Source organism: Perca fluviatilis, chromosome 6, assembly GCF_010015445.1.
Source record: "Perca fluviatilis chromosome 6, GENO_Pfluv_1.0, whole genome shotgun sequence".
Taxonomy (NCBI): Eukaryota; Metazoa; Chordata; class Actinopteri; order Perciformes; family Percidae; genus Perca; species Perca fluviatilis.
In genome coordinates this window covers 18,432,010-18,455,151 of record NC_053117.1, presented here as the reverse complement: position 1 = coordinate 18,455,151, position 23,142 = coordinate 18,432,010, and the positions used below count along the sequence as shown (strand labels likewise).

Genomic DNA, 23,142 nt, shown 5'->3' with positions numbered 1-23,142 from the left:
AAATTATACATTGTAAGTAAATAACGTAAGCAGTTACCAGCAGTATGATAGTACAGCAAAAATACATTAATGCACTTGACAATTCGAGCAGTTTATTAAAATTCCTTCTTAGCTAACTCAAATACATCACAGAATAAGAAGAAGCTATATAAAAGTTTAATACTTTGAGTCTGTTGAGACATTAGTTAGGAGATACACCGTTGGGTTGAGCTGAAAGGAGCGTAAGTGTTTGGGTCTTTAGAGAACTTAGATGTAGTGTCTGCGGTAATACGGATCAGATGAGCCATTTAACTAAGGCATCAGGTTTAAGTACTACATGATTTACAAGAGGTCACAAAAGTCCTACAGCAGTATACGTACACGACATACTGTAGTAGTACGGGTTCGCTGGTAATATTTGCTGGAGTCTTTGAAAAGGCCAAAAGAGGGCGACGCTCCCACCTCACTGGTTGAGCAACAGACCTGCACTGCTGTCTTTCTGTCTGTAGTGACGGCTCTGAGAAGGAGTCATCTTTAACTCGTCTCACTCTCACATCAGTCCAAAAGGAGGCCCCGGACTAGTTTCCCACTGTGGCAAACGGTGAGCGTGGGGAAACTGGAGAAGAGCTGGAGTGATGGGGGTTTTCTTTGCATTTAAAAATGCTGAGATGTTGATGGTGGTGTATGTACTGCTTTTAAACTGCATTAGTTGACCCCGTGAGGTCCAGTCTGTGCGTTGAGCTGAGGCTCTGGGAAGGGAGATGGGTCAGAGACGGGACTGTCCAGCTCCCGCTCCAGGCTTTGGTCTTGCTCAGGCAGGTTTTCCCTTGAATACTCTGCATACCACTCGTGCTGAAACAAAATGTAGAGAAGGTGAAGAGATTACAACAGATCAACTACTGTCATGGTATTCAGGATTATTTCTTCAGTTTCTTACCTGTATCTCCTCCTCGTACATTTTCATGCTGAGGTCACTCTTCGTCCTAGACCTGCGACCTAGGTACACCAGAGACGAGTGCTGTACACACCAAAGCAGGACGGAAAGCTGGTTAGTGGGACATCACGTGATATGAGAGAGAGAGAGAGAGTGTGTGCGTTTCTGTGTTTCTCACCCCTCCCCTGTCCATAGTTTGTAGGACTCCCTGTAGAGAGCTGAGGGAGGACAGTCCTGGGCAAGTCTGTTTGTACAGCTCCAGAGTGGACAGAGCCTCATCACGACTCACCTCTACTTCAAAAACTATCCCGTTCTCATCTAGAGCATGTGCACACACAGACATTAAAATGACTCTGAACACTAATTCACACTTCATCCTGTCCTTTCACACAATTATTCAAATATGCATTTCATCTGATGATCTGTGCAAGAAATATGGCAAATACATGAAGGCTTTTGTTCCTAAAGTCCTATACATTCTGTAAATATATATACACAATTATCAACACATGCACCCACACACACTCAATCTCACCCTCTGGGTTCTCCACTGGTTCCCGGTTCTTGCGGCTGTAGTTCATGCGGAACACAAATGCATCCAGAATGAACGCCACGATGATGGTCATCACCACCTGGGAGACACAAAATATCACATACATACACGGTCACGTTAAGGAAAATTGAATTTCCCCAAGAGGGATTACTAAATTATACATTATTATTATTATTATTATTGGATAAAAGCAGAAATCCATTACATACTTCCACACACATATTACAAACACATATGACTGCACAGCCTCACCATGGTAACTATGTAAAATGTCATGAAGTAGAGCCGGCTCCAGTGGGTTGTCATAGAAGTGACTCCTTCCTGTAAGAGAGTGAACAAGGCAGCAGTGAAACACTGATCAATGACAAGACTGCAGAGTGGTGACTGATGAAAGGCCACAGATAAATGACTTAATCTTACCATGGTAATGTACCAGTTATTGACTACAGTCAGTTCAAACAGAGTCACTGGAGAAAAAAGAAAGAAGCAGCAATAAGTCAAATTACAAAACAGGAAAATGAACAGATTTTGAGAAATAGTCCCAGACAAATACACGGTTTACTCCTGTTTGTTTGTTTTCTTAAAAACTACAGTGAGCAGCTGTAATAAATAGATAGATAACTATTGTTATCAAAAATATACCATACATATCAACATTAACTTGAAATAAATTGAAATTATTCAGGCTTTAAAAAAAAAAAGAAACTATATATTCTGTTTTTCGTGTTCAGTAGGAACGAATAAGCTGCAGAGAGCTAGAGACATAAAAGTACTGAGAGACGACCCAACGCACATTTGGTTTTGGTCTTTTCATGGGATTTGTTGACAATAAAAACGAACAGAATATTTCCAGGCTCTTTTTTAAAGAAAAAATGAGAGGAATTACCAAAGCTGCTGAGGATGTTGTTGAAGTTATTGAGATAATAGTAGCCTTCTTCCAACACTGTTTTGTTGCCATAGGTGACATTGATCTGTCTGTAGGAGTCTGCCACTGTGCTGGTGCTGAGAAGAAAAAGAAAAATCGATGGAGTGAACTACACGTAATTTATCCACTTGTGCCACAAGGTAAAGAAAAAGCAGAAGACCAGAGTTAATGCAAATACATCCCAATCAGCCAATATGTAGAATACTGAGAAATAAATTGCAATTGCTTGACTCACTTGCAGCAGTTGGGGTAAACCACCTCTGCAAAGAACTCCATCCCAACAATGGCAAATGAGTAGTAGAAGATGATTAAGGTCAACCCCAGACTTGCCATCCTGGGGAAGAGCTCAAACATGGTGTCCAACACATTACGATACCTCTGCTTTATCTTAAACAACCTGTGAGAGACAATAGAACAACATTTTAATATTAAAGAAAATAGGAAATATAAGTACATGTACATTATACAGTACCAGCCAAAAGTTTGGACATGCTTTCTCATTCATTTGAATGGGGAAGCGTGTCCAAACTTTTGACTGGTACTGTACTCTTAAAAGTAAGAAATAAAAGCGTACCGGAGCAGCTGAAGTGGTCTGAGAACTACGATGAAGTAAAACGGCTCCATATCGAAGGCAAGAGCAGTCAGGCCCAGGAAGGCAAACACTGTCACTGAAAAGTCAAACCTGGACAGATGAGAACATTGAGCATTAACGCCAAGAACACAGAACCAGTGTTTGGTTCATGTTGAAATTCATTTTAGTTGTGTTTTTAACAAAATAGCCACAAGAAAAGTTTAATTTAGAGTACTGAATCCAAATGTACAGACTCGAACAGAGGTCTATGGATTTATGCAGTCTTATGCTCAATGTGGTGCTCGGCATAACCCCTCTACAAGTCTGAAGTTTATGATTCAGTACTCATTCAATACGTCAATCAATCGACCCAGTATCCAAGTTATTACTCACAGATTCCACCCAGAGCTGAAATAAGCCATTGGCCCCAAACCAGATATTTTCAATAACACCTCAACACCATAAACTAAAAGTGGAAGGACAGAGGCAGAGTTAATATTGGTATAAGTGCATGTAAACAACTTTAATTCTTCACACCCTCTAGGACTAGTTTTACAGCATATGATGATTTTCTATGTGAGTGCGAGACTGCATCAAGCCTACTCACTGGTCAGAAAGACAATGTAACTCCAGGGAACAAATCTGGACCATGAAATTCCACCTGCAGAGAACAGGAAGGTGAGAGATCTGTGGCGCAAAACACTTTCCTTCAGTCGCATGCGTTTATGTCATCGGGAAAGATCTTACTGTTGAGCGTGTACGTCTCCACGAGGATCCACACGCCATTGATGGCCACCACCACATCTGCAGCCACGAGAAAAAGGTTAAAAAGGTTTATGATGAGAGACTTTGCCTCTGCATCTCTGAGGACAGCTGGGAGAACATAAATGATTACACTTACACATTGCATATTGGAAGGCCTTTGACTTCACAAGCAGGTTAATGCCTGTTAAAGTAGAGAAGAAAGTGCTGACAATAAGGACTTGAGAGACAGATTTGTTTAGTCTGATAAACAGAAGTAGAGAAAAAAAGAACTTGCCTTTGAAAATGAGGAAGGTTGTGTGTGGAAGGTCGTCAAACCAATGTTCTCCACTGCGTCGTGCCTAAACAACACACACATATGTACATGTACATTAAAGGACACAAAATAAAGTGAATTATAACTGCACAGTACAAATGTAAGGCTACGTACCTTCCATTTAAGGCCAGTCACCTGATAGAACTTATAAAAGTCCTGTAGACTGTGGCAGAAAAAGACAGAATGTAACAACGCAATTAAAAGCAGAAGGATTTTAACTGAAAAAAGTGTATGTCAGGCAGTTACCTGAGCATAGGAGCCCCTGAGGTGTTAAGAGCTTTATATGTGAGGAAGCGGTCTCTTGCAGACATCCGTGGTCTGTAAAATCGCATCAGACCATCAAACTGTTTCAGCGACACACCCATCGGCCTCTGGAGAGAAAACAACGGCAACACAGAAAAACGCATTGGTCGGGAGTGCTTCATATTGTTGTGTGTGTGTGTGTGTGTGTGTGTGTGTGTACACACACACACAATATGTGTATAATATGTATATATATAGTTTGTACCAAATGTACCAAATATACATTACACTACATAGAACGGTGAGGTCGTACCTGCCGGCTAACTAACAGCTGAAAGGCATGGTCAATAGCGGAGCGTTTGTGGAGTAAAAGAGATTTAAACTTCATCTTCTCAACGTCATTAAACGTATCAAACACCACTGCCAAGAGCTGGAGGAGGAGAGAAGTGAAGCTGATGAGTGATCATGTAAAAAGGCTAATGGAAGCCATGTCTATTATGAATAGGACTGAAATGTTAGAGGTGGTGGAAACAAGGCTATTTGTACCAGGTTCATGATGAAGTAGAGCTCTATGGAGAGGTAAACAATGAAGAAAACACAGGACCATCGGTTCTTTGAGTACGATGGCATCATCACATCAGGGAAACTACAAGAAAGGGGGAAGCAAGAGATACATACACAAGTCATAAAATCTGTGGAGTCTGCCTAAACACACGTGGTGAGGAAAAAAAACAGCTTTCGTGAGGAGCTTTGAAAGTAGGAAGTTAGCTTGCATGCCATCCATGTGTGTAAAGATGAAACAGAAAACTGAACAGTATGTCTGCTGCTGTACTTACTTTGCTGTGGTCAGCAGCACAAACAGACTGACAAGGCTGTTCTCCAGAGTGCTGAAGTACTGCGGTGAGAGGAAAGGGCTAAAGTCAGGAAATCTGACCACTACAGACACAAAAATCCCCCAAACATATGTAACTCACACAAACTAATGTCAGGCACTAAAGACTCAACGTACCGGGTCAACAGTGTTTGGCGAGAAGAGGCAGAAACCTGGGAAGAGACAACAGGATGGTCAAGTACGGAGTAACAGGAAACCCTGTTCCTTCTAAAGACAGTAGAGGGTTTACCCTGAACGATTTTCAAATTTTCCGTAAAATAAAAAATGGCAAGAAAAGACAAGCCAGCCTTAAAAATACATTAAAATAATAAGCATTCTTACCCAACATAGCAAATATAACCATGAAGAAGAGCAGCAGTAGGAGGATGTCAATAAAAGGTGGGAGGGACTGGAAGATCTGACGCAAGTTTCTGATTGGATGAAAGAAACCTTGTCAGTGATGACTGCCTTCAGCAGTTAAATCAGTGGTGTCTGTATGTTAATGGCGTGGGACAAAATCATGGAAAACATGGGGGAAGGGATATTAACCTTGAAATAACCAATTCAAAAAGTAGCTACATTAAAGCCGACCATCAGGTAGCAGTAGATGTCATTTTTGGAAGACATTTTACAACTATGCTTTTTGAAAATTTCAGACGCAGGTGACTGGTAATAGTAGAAGACACTTTCAAAGACATCTCAATGGATGTTTTTCAAGTCAAAATGCACAAATCTAACCGAGTTTACAAGATTTTGTCTGGCTTTGCCAGCTTACAGAGTAGCATCATGGTTTTTCTTTCATATGAAAATAATTACATTTAGAAGGGATGCTTAGCGGCTCTGTGTGGTCTTTCCTTTATTCTTACTAGTGTCTTCCATTATATAAACAGGATTTGGTGCGGGTTGTTGTGAAAACTTGTCATTTGAGGAATCTGTAAATTATATTTGGCCATGATGACTTTGACCTGACTGTTTGAATCTCTGTGTGTTTGTTTAGGTCATTATGTACCTGCGCACGGCACCGCAGTATCTACAGTCCACCAGGAAAATTGGTCTGAGAGCTCTGGTCACTCTCATGTGAGACGTCTGTCTGATTAGAACCACTATGGCCTCCACGAACTGTAGCAGCAACACACACATCTGAACAAGGAGAAGAGACAACATGAACAATATGCAGTAACAGAAGCTGAATCACAAACTATGACATGAGGCCTGCAGACAGCAGGGTGACTGCCTTCCCTCAGTGGACCCGACTCTACGAGACAAAGCATCCAGCATGCTGAAGTGGCTATTATGCCATCAGTAAGTAGCCATCATGGATCAGTTACCTTCACCATGGTCCTCTTGTGTCGTATGAAGGTGTGGAAGCCTAACCAGCGGAGTTTCATGCATAGCTCAAATGCCACAATAACCAAAGCCAGCAGCTCCAGAGTGGCATGGACCTGCAGAGGTATCAAATACACAGGTGCTTTTACAATAAACTGTGTGTATAAGCTTGTGTTTGCATGTAAATGTTTACTCACGTAGACATCCAGGCGCAGTGAGGGCACAGCTGGAGCTTCACACAGTGACAGCATCATCAGCAGCAGGCCTGTCAGAAGCTCCATCATGTAGAACAGGTGGTTGTGAGCAAACAGGTACGCTGCCAGCGCTTTTGGGTTTCGAGGATGGGTGAAGAACTTATCATTGTTCTCTCCCTCCTGTACGTGAAATTAAAAAGACACATTTAAACCACACAATATAAGACTTTTTTGTATTTAATTCATTGGATTTCAGCTGATTTAAAGGTCCCATATTGTGAAAAGGTGAGATTTCCATGTAATTTTCTATTATAAACAGAATATGTGGTCTGAGACACAAATCATTAGCATAAAGTAAATCTGAGGTATTGATATGATAAAGCAATGACTTGATGTAAGAAATGTGGTGTGTGTGATGGGAAGCTGTCATAACCCAGACTTAAGACCAGCTACCGAACAAGAACCATTTAAAGGCAAAAAGGGACCAAATACTCATCATCCTTTTCACTGTGTCCAGGAGTGTGGTAAATGTTATCGGTCTACAAAGTTGTACCTTTTCTTAAAAGGTACCCTGTGGAGTTTTTGACGGATTTCATGCTATGCCGCTGATCACCATTTGGTAGCGGTAATGTGCAAAGAAGCATAGTAATCCACCAACAAAGGCAGTGACGAAGAAGACAGAGCAAATATTGATATTAACAATTCCCAATTTATAGTATTTAAAAAAATTGTCTTTGCAAATATGGTATAAGGAAGGAAATGCATATAACACATTGTCAGGCCTTAAAGGTGTAATATGTTGGAGGCATTAAGTTGGCCCCACCTCCAGAGAGAGACAAAGAGCAGCGGTGGGCGAGCGAGCTAGAGTTACAGTTTTTTTCAATTGCTAAAGGACAGTGGGCACAACTGGAGTCACATGTGCAAAACTAACTACAGTCTGCCCAGCAGCAGTTCATGTGGACCAAACTCTAGTTGGTTTTTCATTGCTTGAACACAGTTTTCAAAAATCTACACACTTATCCCATGACTTTAACCACAACGTGCACAACACTGTAGATTTACAGCACTTTGTCAAATGCTAACACACTGCTGTCAAAACTGTTAACCTCACATTCAAAACAGAATAGATTTGAGTCTGGTGCCTATCAAACACTGCTGATTGCAATTTTAGCTGAAAGCCTAAGCAGGTGTCTTGTTTTAGACTAGTTAGTGAACATATATGGTATTTATACAGAGAAAGCTCAGAAAGCCTTTTTTGTATACAAACACCAAATAAGAATGAAACAATTATATACTGTACTGTTTGAGAGAAACAGGTAAAAGAGCAAAGATACCAATATGTCCAGGTAAGATGTCTGAGGTTATGTATGCAGCGATAAAAGAAAAGTGAAAAACACTATATCTTTACAATAGTAAAACTGCGTTCTTACTGTTTTTCAAAAAGTAATGGAGGTGAAAGCAATATAAACACCACATTCATTTGTATTTAGAGATGATGCAAACATCTAATGTGATGAAGAAAACTTGCCACGTGATGCTGGAGAGAGGCAGGATTAGTCACACTATTCTTTGGTACATATGTACCTTTAGTTTTTTTCCCCCAGTAATTGTATAAATTACTAAAGACAAAATACTTTATTGAAGAAAACTGCTGATTTTCATTCCTTCTTGTTTACCTTATGTAAAAGTTGGTATGTTATACAATCTATATTTTTTCCTTAAATAAACTGTTGAGTAGTGTCAAGTCACATAAATTGTTCAAACTGTAAAGATGAGAAAGTTTATAATTTCTGTATTGGTGTTTGATGCTAGTGTTTTTATCCTCAGTGTGTTCTGAGTGACAGTGTGTGTTATCTCAGTGGGGTTTATTCATAGTGTTTGGCTACACTGAGCCTGTTTTGAGACGTGTGTTTAGAGTTGTGTTGCTTTGAATGAGTTTTGGAGGTGATGTGAACTGTTTAGCTCAGGTGACTGTTGGTCGTGCAGACTGTAGTTTGAGTTTTGCACATGTGACTCCAGTTGTGCCCACTGTCGTTTAGCAATCGGAAAATACTGTAATGACGAGAGAGAGTGCTGAACAAAGTTATACATCAGAGGAATAAAACTTACGTTCTAAAGCACAAATAAACACACTCTTACCTCAACAGGAAGGTACCACATTGCCATTTTTTGCAAATACAGAACTTCATCCTGTCTGTGTGTGTGTCAGTTAAATTTGTGCGTCGGTATGAGACGCAGAGAGGCGTGACAAAGTAGCTACATTTCGGAATGAGAAGCTGCATGAGGGCTGCACAACCTGCACGCTGTTATTGGCTGGGGGTTACACACCTTCATTGGGCCCAATAGCTCTTTTATGATGCCCATAAACGTCCCGTACACAGAAAAATAATAAGAAAAGAGAAAATGTAGGGCAGAGAGCAGGGTCTATACAGATACAGATACCGCCACACACGTATAGTGGATCATCATAAGTGATAATTGAGAGGGATTATTTTTGTACTTGTCTATACATTGTTTTTTTAGTAAAATATTGCATATTATACCTTTAAGGATACACACAATGCATTAAGGTAAAAACACTGAATGTAAAATATACTGTATATAAACATCTTTAACATCATTACACATGACCTGTGCAAATCCAATGAAAAAGCCTGTGAGTAAACTTTTTTTTAAATAAAAATTGGACAACTATTGGAACATTCCATATTTGTGACTCCCTACTTTTTTTTTATTTTAAAGTTCCTTGTATATTAATTGATTTATTACTTCCAGCAGATGTTAATGCTGTAAATATAGCCCAGTAAAAGAGCACAAAGTGTAACCATCTACAGGTAATAGTGTGTCATAAAAACCATTATACACTATGTTAACTTAGTTAACCCTGTGCACTCAGTACTAACAAATGCCACTGCGTGTGAATACCTGCAGGTAGATGGCTGCTTCTTGGTAGTTCATCTCCCAGCTTTGCCGTAAGGACACGTTTTGGGCTCTGTGGATTTGTGGCCCAGGTGTTGAGATCACAGCGTTGTTCACTATGTCATAATTGCCTCCTTCTTCCTTTGAAAAATTTTTTTTTTTTTTTTCACAGTGGTGGAAGAAGTATTCAGATCCTTAACTTAAGTAAAAGAACTAATACCACACTGTAAAAATACTCTGTTACAAGTAAAAGTCCTGCATTGTTGTAAAATGCAAAATGTTACTTAAATAAAAGTATGTAAGTATAATCAAGAAAATGTACATAAAGTATAAAGAGTAAAAGTACTTCCTGACATTTAAAAAAATGGAAACGATCAAAACAGTTGTGTCAATCAACTAAGTGTTAAATTGGCTAATCACCTCGGATTAAAAATAAAATGAGATATATATATATATATATATTCTTTAAGCTGCACTTTCATATGTCTCTTAGTAGTAGTCAGCTAAATGACATGTAATGTAATCATTTCAGCTGTACTTGAAGGCCTATATATTGTTGGGTAGTTTAATTTATAATAAAACATCGAATTGTATAAACTACATGTCTTCTGTGTGCAAATCTTAATTTGTAAAGTAACTAAAGATGTTAATGTAGTGGAGTAAAAAGTACAATATTTCTATCTGAAATGTTGTGGAGTAGAAGTAGAAAGTGGCATGAAAAGACTCAAGTAAAGTACAAGTACCTCAAATTTGTACTTAAGTACAGTACTTGAGTAAATGTACTTAGTTACATTCCACCACTGATCACACATACACACACAGTACATAAAGGGGTATGGGCCTACCAATGCTGTCTAGTTCTAACTGTAAGGCATAGGAGGAGATCACTACTGGAATCCCATTGTGGATCTGATCTTCATGGGAACCAGCTGTCTGTCCAGATATGCACTCCATTGTCAGTTTTTGTCTGTGTTCCCCAGCGGTGTGATTGAATCGAGAATCCTTAAGTCTACAGCACAAGTGTGTGTGTCATTCACAGTGCACTGTTCTTGTTCCAGCATCCACACACATCTGAAGATACAGATGGCCACACATTCCACTCAGGCCTGATGCAAACTCCAGAAACACAGTCCAGATGTGAGTCCTTACAGATCCAGAAAAATTCAGGCCAAGCTGGAGGATCAAAGTAATAACGAAAACAGAACACCATTCGAAACAATTGACAATGCTTCTGAAACTCAGTACTTTTTTGATCGGATACTTTTTTTTTTTTTTTTTTTTTTTTTTTTAAATGTCTCTTACAGTTGTCTTGATGAGAGATACTGTCACCAGTGACAGTGAAATGTAACTAAAGCTGCCTTAGCGACAGAGTTTAAACTTTGAACCCACTCAGTAAAAGAGTCCAGTGTTTGCACTGATATTACATTATCTATTACGTCCACTTCCTGCCACAGACAGGATACAGACAGAAGCCAGATAAACCACAAGAGGAATTAATCCTGCACTACAAGAGGGAGAGCGTCTAACTTCCAAAGACAGGGAAGACATGTAGATATCAAATAACACTGAGAAAGCGGTATTCCATTGTAGGACGTAATGCAGAACTAGGTAATGACTTTCTTTTAAAAATGCAACAGATAGTGCAGGTTTAAGAAAAATGAACTCAAAAGTACAGCTGAAAATGATTAAATCCAGATTAATTCAGTATTCTCTAATAATCTTAAAGTACAGATTCAAGCAGGATCCCTCAAAAATATAAATTACAGTTTATTTTTTGAATAAGCAAACCCTCTATGTGTCTTTCAGCAGCTGCATATTTTAGTCCTATCTGGGTGCTCTTCCCACGTACTGTACATCACATGTTTCTGCTTCAGGCATGTCTCCTTAGATTGAAACGTAGCGGAGACCACGTGAGTCTCTGAAATCCAGTCACAGACTGTTCCTGTCCACCTTGACAGTAGCAGATTGAGCTGAAGTGTGAAGATCAAATTCCAGTCCAGCGGCAGCCTGGCTGTTATCCTGACAGGAGTACACCCCGTGTCTGCCGTGTGCCACTCCAACCCCTCATTTGTTTGAGAACAATAACATGTTTGGAGCGCCCAGTCAAAAACACAGTGGGGTTAGGCTCACAGAAACACAAACAGGCTCAGCAGTCATGACCGTTTCTCCCAGGACAAATAAAATCTAGTTTTGTGATGATCTGGAGGACCCGTCCTGACCACCAGCAGTAAAACTGAACTCCACACTTCTATCCAAACAAGTGATTTGTCACTGAGGTGATACAACGCAGCCTTCTTTCTCAGTGTCCAGGTTTAAACTCCCTCTTTTTCCAGAAAGCTCACACAGCAATCAGCCAGAACAGTATGATACTTCCTCCTTGTCCACCACTCCCAAATATCCTGAGAAAACAAAAACTCCTCTCCTCTTCCTGTTCACCTCCAGAGCCAGAGTAAATGATCTAGTACGCTCACACACAGAGACACACTTAACACACAGGCTGCAGACATTCACATACACAACACACACATGCGGCCCATGAGCACCAGGGAGGGGCTGAGGGGTGTACTGGTCTGCTGAGGCAGCAGTTTCTCAGATGGGTCATTTTGTAGCTTATATGTGAGGAATACAAAGGCAGCAGGATTACTATGTTGAGTGGATGCATGGATACCCATACGTTCTGTACGTACACACACAACACACACACACACACACACACACACACACACACACACACACACACACACACAGGTGGACAATCTCTGCTCTCCATTAAAGCAGTGTGGCCTGGACGTGCAGCATGTATGCAGCCTGTCAACAACATTAAATGAATTCAGACTGCGCTACTGCACATCTGGTAAGTAGACAAGCATTAACTTCATATCACAAAATATACTGCTATAACAACATACAAAAATACTAGACTTCTATAAATACTTACACAAAACAATGCAAAAATGTAGTAGAATGATCACCAGGCAAGAAGAATAACTTTTTTTTTTTTTTTTTAAACAAACCTTTTTTTGAGCTACAGTATGGCTTAATGAGAATTTACATCTGTCTTTCTGTTCACTGATTCCCTCATACAGAAGAAACCAACCACCAAGCAGATACTCAGTTGCCAGTTTATTTGGTACACCTAACTTTAACTAATTTTGTTGAAACTGTTTAAGAGAATTGTTGATTCAATTTTATATCATTTTGGAAGCTGTGTTTTGCTGTGATGTTGCCTACCCAATTTATGAGGGTAAACTATAGAATTAGAAACCCCTATCAGTATAATACAATGCAAAAGCAGCACATAATACAGTCTCCAAAAAGGACTACAAAGTTGAATCAACACCTAAAACTATTATAAATCATCATAATATTATAACTTTAATCGAGGTGGTATTTATTGCAAGGCTACTGCATTAGTTTTAGCTGTGTGTAACTTACCAAATAAACTGCCAACTGAGTGTATTTTCTCACAAGGAATGTTGCTTTAATTGTATATCCAATACTATGCCACAATAATAGCAACACTAAAACCGTCCACGGTCATGGGCCTAGCCGTACACATTAGTTGGCATGACTCCATTATGGCTGAGAATGAGGACATGACAGAACTTACTTTCGCCTCCTCTCTCAGTCTCCTCGTTGAGCAGACCGTGGTTGGCTTCGTCCCAGGTTAAGATGAGAGGCACATCGTCGTCAGACTCCATATTAGCAGATAAACAGGCTGCACAGCCTTGAGTTATAATGTTCAATAATAGTTAATCTTAGCTACCCACTAGCTAAATAAGTGCGCGGTTTGTTCCGCAGACTGCAAGACAACTGCACATCATGGATGCTCGCAGCTAACGCTAAAACCGAGTACTTGTTAGGCTGTGCTAACTCAGATGACAGCTAAATACTGCAAAACAGGAACTAGCGAAGGAACTTGGTTGCAAATTTGGTCTTCGTCCTGTTAGTATCTGTCACCGAATCAACTGGTTCACTGTCACTCAGACTAACAAGCTGAGACTGTCTGTGTCCATCACGGCATCATTAACACAAACAAGGCTTTCTGCTGGATAACAGATGTTGTGCTTGTTCTGATAACATTTAACCGATACGTACACCAATTCTAAATCTAGATACATTTTTCCACAAGCAAAAATATCTGTTATTAACAATACTACAAAGGCTCTACAGATAACGTTACAGCTGGATCAACAACATTTGCGACACTGAATCAATTCACGGCAGGCGGAGTAAACCAAGTTGCCCCTTTTCAAAATAAAAGTCAAATCTAAGATAAGATCACATTCATTTATTTATTTATTCATTTATAAAAATGCATAATCATGCATACATCTATTTTCTGCATCATAACATGACTATGAATAAACAGGCGCCAGTGGTTTAACGCTTTCTTAATACATCCATGGGTTTAACACATAGCTAGGTTTAACACTAACACCGTTAACACCATGTACGGCATCCGCATTAGTGGTATCTTAGCAACAGAGGAAAAAATGTCAACAATATTTCTGCTTGCAGCCAACGTACGATATATGTCAATGCGTACGAGTCGAAAGGTAACTATGTAACGTTAGTACATCTAAACTAACACAAGCTAAATTAACTACTGTCATTCTTTTCAAAAAACAATATGAAGCGTTTTTTAAATCAACGTTAAGTTAAAAAACTAAGCAACAAGTGTATGTTTTTAATTTAACACACGCTAATGCTTACTAATATAACCTAGCTAGCGTTAACTAGCTAGCTAGCTACTGTCGTGGATAACGTTAGCTAGCTAAAGTTAACTAATGTGATGTGCCAATATACCAATGTTAGCCTACACGTTGTAAAATGTAGACGCTATACAGGTAGTTCCTAAGGGCCAATGACTTAATTAACAGAACATCATTAAAACACACAACAGACAGGAATAGTGCTTTTTTTTATTATTTGTATTTATATATTTTTTACTGCTTTTAAATGTCTTAGTACGGTGTCCTTGAGTGCCGAAAAAGGCGCCTTTAAATAAAATGTATTATTATTATTATTATTAGAACACAGTCCCATGAGCCAAATTTGCCCTCTTTCAGTGCAGTACAGTCCAGCTGCTCCGCCAATATAAACAAACACTGTAGGTTCATATGTAACATAATTATGGTACTGTTACAACTATAGAAATAGAATGACGACAATGACGATGTTACAACACTAATCTTTTGTTATGGTTAACTGTTTTCCTGCCATCCATTGACAGTATGTCTATAAAGGGAGCAATGGTGCTGGCGAAGACAAAGACCCAATCAGAAGATGCTCTAAAGAACAAAGACATGTCACAGAAGAAGCTGCTCTCTCTTGAGGCTCAACGCATCTCAAGCATATTGGAAAACTGCATTAGTCAAGTTGAGTTTGCAGCCGCTCTGCCTACTGTCCTCCCGTTTAACAGTGTGTCCAGTGTTGTGGACAAGGAGTTGAGCAGGGCACTTCAAGACCATCAAATATTAGATAAAAGTCTGGAGGGGCTAATAGGTCTCAAGCAGTCAGATGAGGAGCAAGGAGGAGAATTTGGAAAAGCAAGGGCTCAACTTGAGAAGGACATCAAGAACTCTGTCAGGGATCTACTCAGGCTTGTCCGAGCCCATCCAGATGCCCTTTGTGTTTTGAGGACAGAGCTAGGTATGGAATTAGGGGAGAGCGAGTACATGCTAATTCGAGGACTTAAGAAGTTCCACAGCCACGTGGTAGAACAGTTGCTGACTAGTCCGGATGAGGAGCTGGAGCTGCTTCTCCACAAGCAGGTGTCTTCATCCCCTGCCCAAGATTCGGAGCACCTGGTTTTATTGGAAGAAGAAGTAGCTACAAGCATGAAGCAAATAGATGCGATGGTGAGCCACTACTGTAAATTGGATGTTAAAAAAGAGACCCTCACTTTAACTTGCTTAGATGCAGCCAGAGAAGAAAACAAAAACAAAGATTTCTTATGGAAGCCATTATATCCTCTGCTCTTGACCTTCTTCCTGTCTCACATCTCCTATCTATCTTTTTTTTTTTTTACAGATTTCTGAGAAAAATGTTGAGATCCAAAATTTGCAGAGTGGTTTGAATGGGAACATCAGACAAGACGCAGGTGTGTCCCTTCTCGTCGAGAAGCAGTGCCAGTCACATATCAAGGCAGCAAAGATAAAGCACACCAGTATACAGCGGGAGATTGATCGACTGAACAGTCAGCTCAACAATTTGATCCTTGAAAACAGGCAGGCAGAGAGAGTAATCCAAACGGTAAGTTTAGTGAATCTAACGTTTCACAGTAAATTTAACATTTCACAGTAAATGTACTTGCGTATATATATATATATATATATATATATATATATATATATATATATATATATATATATATATATATATATATATATGTATATTCATAAAACTCATGTCACTGTTACTGTTTGTTTTTCTTGGCAGAAAAATGAAAAGGTGGAGGCAGAAATTGAATACTTGCTCCAAACTTTTGACGATGTAATAGGAGAAAACCAGGTACCATCTTAGACAAACTTGCCACCACAAAGTGCCAAAAGCTACTAGAAAAAAAAATACTCTGGACCGCTTGTTCATATGCCTGTTGAGGCTACATAACTAGGGTGTTTAACATGGCAATCTGTTCTTGACCTCCATTATAATAATAATAGTAATAATAATAACAACTTTTATTTATATAGCGCCTTTCAAGAAACCCAAGGACACTTTACAGAATTAAAAAGGTGGTGTTTCAGGAGTTTTTGCAGAATATAGTAGTTATTAATCTGAACAAAGGGTTTTTAATTTACTACCTTTTTCCCAGAGCCTTCACACACATCCCAGTCTATATCAGCTGATTGAATTTGGTCAGTCTATACACAGATAGAGAATGTTTGTTGAAAGATTAAAACAAATAAATTATATTCAGGATATTGTGTATGTGCATCATCCTGCTCTAAAATATAGTACTATAAAACACAGACAATCTTCAGATTAGAGAAACTAAAACCAGTGAATATTTGCCATTTTTGCTTAATTAAACTGTAACGATTAATAGATTATCAAAATCTTTGCCAATTTAATTCTCATTTATTTTATAAGCTCTAAAACACCAATGTTTTATTTACACCTGCTCATTTTACGCATTGTCCTCAGGTGTGTCTTTGGTTTGTAATCGAGGACAGATGCATTCACACTTGTATAACTTCTGACAACAACGTGTATGTGTATCAGACTGCCTATTTATCAGCATGACATTAGAGCATTTATACCTGCTTGTTGAATTATCCCTTCCCTGATTTCAGGATGCTCAGTATCTATGAAATTACCAATGGGGTCTATCTATGTTTAGTAACACTTTTTGTGACATTTCTGATTTAACTTCTTTTTTTCTTCACTATCCGCCTCCATCTCTCTTTCTCGTCTCCATCCCAGGCCGACCTGGAGTTAAATAAAATGGATTATGAAATGGAAGAGGAGGAGCTGATGAAGCTGAAGTCATCCTTTTCTACCCTAGAGGTTGAGTGCAACCAGATCCAGGAGAAGCGTCGACTTGCAGATGAGAAGAGAAAGGAGGATATGAGGGAGCTGGAGTTGAAGACCAAAGCTGCTATTTTTGCCCAAGCCTGGTGGAGAGGCTACAGTACTCGCAAGGCCTTGAAGAACAAGGGCAAGAGCAAGAAGGCCAAAAAAGGCAAAGGCAAGAAGACCAAATAAACAACCACTGACTAGTTTCATCACTCTGGTACAACAACACAAACTGTAGAGCATGAATGTTTTTGGATGTTTAAAAAAAAAAGAGAGACTGTTGAGCAAATACTGTTATACTCCATATCCCGTGTGTGTTTGTCATTTATGTGCTGTTCTCAATAAAGTTCTTTATGTTATAAACTAGTATTTACTATTTTTGTGAACAACACAATCTAAAAGGACTGCAGCACTTTCCAACTCTTCTTGAGCAACATTTAATATTTAGATACTGTCTTGCTGCAGACAATATTAAACTAATCATAAATGTTATAACAGCAGCAAATAATGAAACACTTTCGAAAAACTATGATTTAAAACCAGTGGACATCCACAGAAATGTTTTGACATATGGCTTTAAGAATAACAACTTTATCATTGCATGGATTGGATTTTAATGACTTTAGCAAGTCTCCAGCATAGCCCTCCTCAACTTTAAACTGAAAACACATCAGCTAAAATAAGACAGTAGTAGTAAAATACTACAGGGACTGATTAATTGGGTGTACCAGTTGCTGTTTTCTTTATTGACCACAGGGTGGCAGTACAGGACTTTATGTTCTGAGTAATCAACAGTCTACATTACATTTCATTCATGTGTCATGTGGACAGGAGGAGCTGGGGATTGAACCACCAACAGTATACTTTATTGGATATTGCTACTAGATACGGTATTTATCAAGTTAAAACAAGTCAACCTCAAATGTATAGTTAGCACTATCAGATACATTTCAGAATGTATAATCTGGCCATGTTAATGAGGAGCTACATGAAAACAAATCAGTGGTTGCACTCAGTGCAGTTTCTTACAATGTTGAATTACAGTATTAAGCTTTTTGGCCTTTTCTTTTTTCTGTCCTTCATGTCTCTGTGAGGAAGTTTGATGTTGTTTTACTATGTCCTCATAGTCCTGGATGAACATCTTGACCTAAGAAGGAGACAGTAGGAAACAGTATGTTGATCGTTTTCTGTTGCTCTGGCTGTTTATCACCATTTCTGCTCTGTCAGGGTACATACCTTGTCCAGCTGTTTCTCTGTGTCATTCATATCCACAGCTTCCTCCTCTTCTAATATGTCATCTGTCATCTCATAGAGGTTGAGGGTCGCCATCTTAATCTGTCCCAGTAGGAGTGTTTTCTTTGCTGCGGTTTCCTGAATGTGGGTCCACTTCCTTTCCTGTGTGAAGACAGGGACAACTACACTTCACACAAAAGATGGTCGTTCAATCATTAATCAACATTTCATCTGGTCTTAGCTCTGATGCCGGCCTTTGACCCGGGGTCATGTCTGGTACCCATGTTAGAGCCTCAGAGCGCGTCTTCTCTAGCTCGGTCTGAAGCTGGGACAGCTGGTTGTTCTTGTGCAGCCGCAGGAAGTGATGCTGGTCCTCCAGTGTCAGCAGTGCCTTTCTCTGCTGGCTGACCTGCTCCTGCGCCTTACTCTCCCTCTGATAGAGATGGTCTCGAAAGTGGAGAAGACTCTCTAAATGACCTGTGAGCGCCTGCACTTTATCAAACTGGAACACACACACACACACACACACACACACACACAAAAAGTGTAGCTTCATAATTAAACTTCATTATCTACTTAAAATGTGCATACATCACCCCTGCAAACATCATACAAATTATTGCACGTTTCTGAAATAAAACATTCACCTTTAGGTAGAAAGAGCCAGAGGTGTTATTTCACACAGCGATGTCATACTGTATATTTATTAATGAGTGTGGCTACTGTTTAGGCCATCATCAAGACGAGTCAAGATATAAGGAGGCTTCCCACCATGACTAAACAATTCCCAGGGGTAAAAAATGAGCGGTTCAGTTACAAAATACTTGCATTTTGGGGTCGTGTGAAGGAACTTTTTTTTTTTTTTTGATTGATTGATTTATTAGACAGTAACAGAAATAAATGCATAACAAAATGCCAACACAGTGACATTGAACCTGTTGGGCAGTTTATGCTTTCAGAGCAGCAAATATACAAAGATAATGTGGTTACAGTTTTTTTCGATTGCTAAACAACTGGAGCTACGTGCACAAAACTCTAACCATAGTCTGCCCAGCAGCAGTTAATGTGAACCAAACTCTAGCTCGTTTTTCATTGCTTGAACACAGTTTTCAAAAATCTACACACTTATCCCATGGCTCTAACCACAACCTGCACAACACTGTGGATTCACAGCACTTTGTTCAAATGCTAACACACTGCTGTCAAAACTGTTAACCACACATTCAAAACAGAATAGATTTCAGTCTGGTGCCTATCAAACACTGCTGATTCCAATTTCAACTGAAAGACTTGTTAGTGAACACATACTGTATATACAGAATATAGGGAAAGCTCAGAAAGATTTTTTTTTTAAATAAATAAACACCATTTACTGTAAGAATGAATCAATTATACACTGTACTGTTCAAGAGAAACAGTAAACAGGTAAAAGAGCAAATATACCAACATTTCCAGGTAGGATGTCAGAGGTTAGACACACAGCCATAAAAAACGTGAGAAACACTACAATTACTATAGTAAAACTGTGGACTTACTGTTTTCCAGAAAGTAATGGAGGTGGAAGCAATGGGAACACCATGGTCATTTGTATTTATAGATGATGCAGGTGCATGGCAAGCCAGGACATCCAATGTTCTTTTTTTATTACGTACCTTTAGTTTTTAACTTTTTTTCCAGTCATTACATAAATTACTACAGACAAAATAAAAATATGTCTATTGAAGCAAACTACTGATTTTCATTCCTGCTTGTTTACATAAAAAACACTGGTAGGTTATAAAATAAAAATGTTCATGTGACAGAATTTCACTCTTTTCTTTCAATAAACTATTGATTAGTGTGAAGTCACTTAAATGATTCAAACTGTAAAGATTAAAAGTTTGTATTGGTGTTTGATGCTGGTGTTTTTACTCTCAGTGTGTAATCTCCATGAGGATTATTCATAGTGTTTGGCTGCACTGAGCCTGTTTTGAGACGTGTGTGAAGAGCTGTGTTGCTTGGAATGAGTTTTGGAGGTGATGTCAACTGTTTAGTTCAGGCGACTGTTGGTAGTGCAGACTGTGGTTAGAGTTTTGCACATGTGGCTTTAGTTGTGACGACTGTCATTTAGCAATCCAAAAAAACTGTAAAAAAGATATTAACATGACAGATGATTTAGTAAAAAGGATCATTTTATGATACTATTCCTGTACAATAAATACATTTACATTTAGTTCTTTTGCCATGTAAAAAAAACCAAAAAATCTTTGCAGTACCTTGGTCATTTTGACCACCCGCTCCATGAAGTCCCAATACGAAGAGTGTCTCTGGACCTGACGCTGTAGCTCCTGTTTCCTCTCTATCAGTACAGCATACTCCACCTTTAGCCTCTCAAGCTCTGCCTCCAGTTGAAGCACCTCTTTCCTCTCCCTCTCTGCTTTCTCAGCCGCTTGATCAGCATCCTCATCCTGCAGGGAGGGAGAGAGTGGGATTTAGTTTGGCTGTTGCTGTCCAGTTCTAGCCAAAAAATTTAAATCCAATAAAGTTATGTACAGGCTAATACAGGAGTTGTGTGTGAAACGGTCCTCTACTGTACCTTGAGAAACTTATCAAAGCTTAAGTGTAACTCCTTCACTTTCTTAGCCTCCTCGTGCAACTTGTGTATTCGCTGTTGCAAACGCTCCAATATCTACATAAAAACACACACAGACAGCAGACAAAAACTCCCATTTCAGATATATACAATCCAGATGTTACTAGTCATAATTTTAATTTCAGTTATCCAAAATGAATAACCATTCATAATCCATAACCATCAACAAATATCCACAAAACATTTGTAAATATATCTGCAATTGCATTTTTACTAGTCACAATTCCAATAGTAGATATCCCTAATGACATTAGAGATATCCAGAAAATGCAATTGTTTTTTAATTGTCTTTTTTGATTAATTGTTTTATTTTTATTCAAAACTTTATTCATCAAAAATTATAAGGAAAAATGACGTTGTGGATACCAAAAAATGACAACTGTGTTTAGAATGAATGTTGTTAGATAATTAATAATGTTGTTAGTTGTTGAAGATAATTGTATGGCTTAAACATGGTACAATTAAAAAAGCAAGAATATGTCGGTGTAAATGTCTGACATGTTCATTTTGAATAGGAATGTTTAAGATATGTTTTTAATAACACATCACATGACCATTCGCATACAATGGGCATGCACGTGCTGGTGTAAACAGGAAGCAGACTGTCTTACTGCGGTTGAAAATCATGGATGTAGAAGTTAAAAATACAGAAAATACTTTAGAGAAAGAACAACAATGGCGAAAAGGAAGACCAGGGATTTATTTGCCTGGACCAACAAGGTGGAACTATTATTGAAAGATATGTAAACCTAATTAACCAAGGGTCGTTTCTGCCCATCCAGACTACAACAACCCTGGAGTTTTTTTTTTTTTTTTTTAACTCAGCAGTGTTTCCAATGGACCAGTGGACCCGAGGCATAAATGTCGCAAAAGATAGCCTATTCGTTTTTAAACGACAATGTAGAGCTAGCTAGTAGTGTGGAAGACTAACTTTATATTCTACCTGTTTGCATTCCTTTTGCTTTGCATCAAGATCTTCGTCTTCCCGGCGTTTCTTCTGTAGATCAAAAAGGGCAAAGCTCCTGTCACGTAGAGGTCCTCCTATCACGTGGCTCGCCCCCGCAGGAGATCTCCTGTTCACACACCAGCATAGCAGAAAGGTTAGTAACACTGGCCGCTCAGATGGACTCTAGCTGGGCTTCACCCACTCCGCCAGGGACAACCACTCCAAAAAACTCACTGTGAAACCAGCTGCTCACGGACGCTCATGACTCTTTGTTGTCTCTGGGAAGTGTTCAGACAGAGTTAATGGTGATCATCTTCATGTTTTACTCTTCCTCCTGCTGTTGTTGGTTAGTTTTCCAACTTTCTACGAGAGCTCGGACCATGGACAGCGGGCCTTCCTCCCCTCGTTTCCATGGTAACACAAACCAGGAACTTTTAAAGGCACAGTCCAAAGAAAAAAAATTCCAGCGCAAAGAAAAACAACTTTCAAAACAAGATCTTTTATTTTCATTCAATCTAGTTAGTCCAGAAAAATTAATCAGCAACTAGAATTTCAAATGTAAAAGATCTTTCTATAAGTCAAACTCTTGTATTATTTCAATCGCTGAAATGAAAAGCAGATTAATCATTTAGTAGATTGATGCCAAATTACTGCTCAACTATTTTTGATAATCAATTAATCATTTAAATATTTTTTCAAGCAAACACACCAAACATTTGATGGTTGACGCTTAGCATTAACATGTGTGTATATTTAAATAGGAACAGGTTTCTGTTTCAGTGTCAAGTGCACATCATCACGCAGCTGGAGTTAACAGGTGTGTTGCTTTAGCAAATAAGCTATTCTTCAAACTTCACAATAGAAATAGGAGGTTATTAGCCTGGATGCCAGCCGAACTTCGCCCCGCCCACAAAATTCGAGGTCGGGAAGTTCGGTCTGGAGTCGCTCCGTTGAGAAGAAATTATTGCCCGAACAGGATCTGTTCGGACCAATCAGATTGTCGGACAGATGATCAACAGTAACAGAATCAACCACGTCACCAAAGAACGCTTGGGTTGAATTTGTTGAGATGTGTAGATTCCACCATCGCGTCTGTTACAGAAGATATCGACAGCGCATTCATTTTAAAATCCTCAGCAGAGGAGCCTCAACAACTGCCCGAAAGCATGGTAGCGTTATATGGTGGAGCGAGATGGAGAGAGACTGAAGAGAGA

General features: G+C 39.1%; 3 protein-coding genes across 5 annotated transcripts; 1 reads left to right on the top strand and 2 right to left on the bottom strand.

Annotated features, from left to right (window-relative positions):
* Positions 1 to 75: 75 nt before the first annotated feature.
* Positions 76 to 13,805, bottom strand: tpcn1 (two pore segment channel 1). Its single transcript, XM_039803228.1, has 27 exons — positions 13,204 to 13,805; positions 12,646 to 12,647; positions 9,600 to 9,734; positions 6,678 to 6,854; positions 6,483 to 6,596; positions 6,164 to 6,294; positions 5,497 to 5,585; positions 5,293 to 5,327; positions 5,120 to 5,178; positions 4,830 to 4,929; positions 4,597 to 4,713; positions 4,287 to 4,411; positions 4,155 to 4,203; positions 4,002 to 4,065; positions 3,864 to 3,908; positions 3,710 to 3,766; positions 3,570 to 3,623; positions 3,356 to 3,428; positions 2,966 to 3,073; positions 2,627 to 2,788; positions 2,353 to 2,468; positions 1,887 to 1,933; positions 1,719 to 1,787; positions 1,449 to 1,545; positions 1,092 to 1,231; positions 917 to 997; positions 76 to 831 (listed from the first exon to the last, which is right to left on the bottom strand). Exons 1-27 carry the CDS (start codon positions 13,292 to 13,294, stop codon positions 685 to 687), a joined length of 2,484 nt encoding a protein of 827 aa, XP_039659162.1. The 5' UTR covers positions 13,295 to 13,805; the 3' UTR covers positions 76 to 684.
* On the top strand, positions 12,134 to 17,476 carry iqcd (IQ motif containing D). Of its 2 annotated transcripts, none has more exons than XM_039803233.1 (5): positions 12,134 to 12,447; positions 14,830 to 15,457; positions 15,630 to 15,851; positions 16,038 to 16,109; positions 17,025 to 17,476. In XM_039803233.1, the coding sequence occupies exons 2-5, from the start codon at positions 14,831 to 14,833 to the stop codon at positions 17,304 to 17,306; spliced, it is 1,203 nt and encodes a 400-aa protein (XP_039659167.1). In that variant the 5' UTR covers positions 12,134 to 12,447; position 14,830; the 3' UTR covers positions 17,307 to 17,476. The 2 variants fall into 2 exon arrangements, with proteins under 2 accessions (XP_039659167.1, XP_039659166.1); XM_039803232.1 differs by lacking the exon at positions 12,134 to 12,447 and adding an exon at positions 14,041 to 14,152.
* Positions 17,477 to 17,961: 485 nt separating this feature from the next.
* On the bottom strand, positions 17,962 to 22,335 carry cfap73 (cilia and flagella associated protein 73). Of its 2 annotated transcripts, none has more exons than XM_039802175.1 (7): positions 22,163 to 22,335; positions 21,926 to 22,067; positions 20,926 to 21,018; positions 20,606 to 20,797; positions 18,631 to 18,852; positions 18,354 to 18,512; positions 17,962 to 18,264 (listed from the first exon to the last, which is right to left on the bottom strand). In XM_039802175.1, exons 1-7 carry the CDS (start codon positions 22,189 to 22,191, stop codon positions 18,130 to 18,132), a joined length of 972 nt encoding a protein of 323 aa, XP_039658109.1. In that variant the 5' UTR covers positions 22,192 to 22,335; the 3' UTR covers positions 17,962 to 18,129. The 2 variants fall into 2 exon arrangements, with proteins under 2 accessions (XP_039658109.1, XP_039658110.1); XM_039802176.1 differs by having other exon boundaries at positions 21,926 to 22,055.
* Between the last annotated feature and the right edge of the window lie 807 nt (positions 22,336 to 23,142).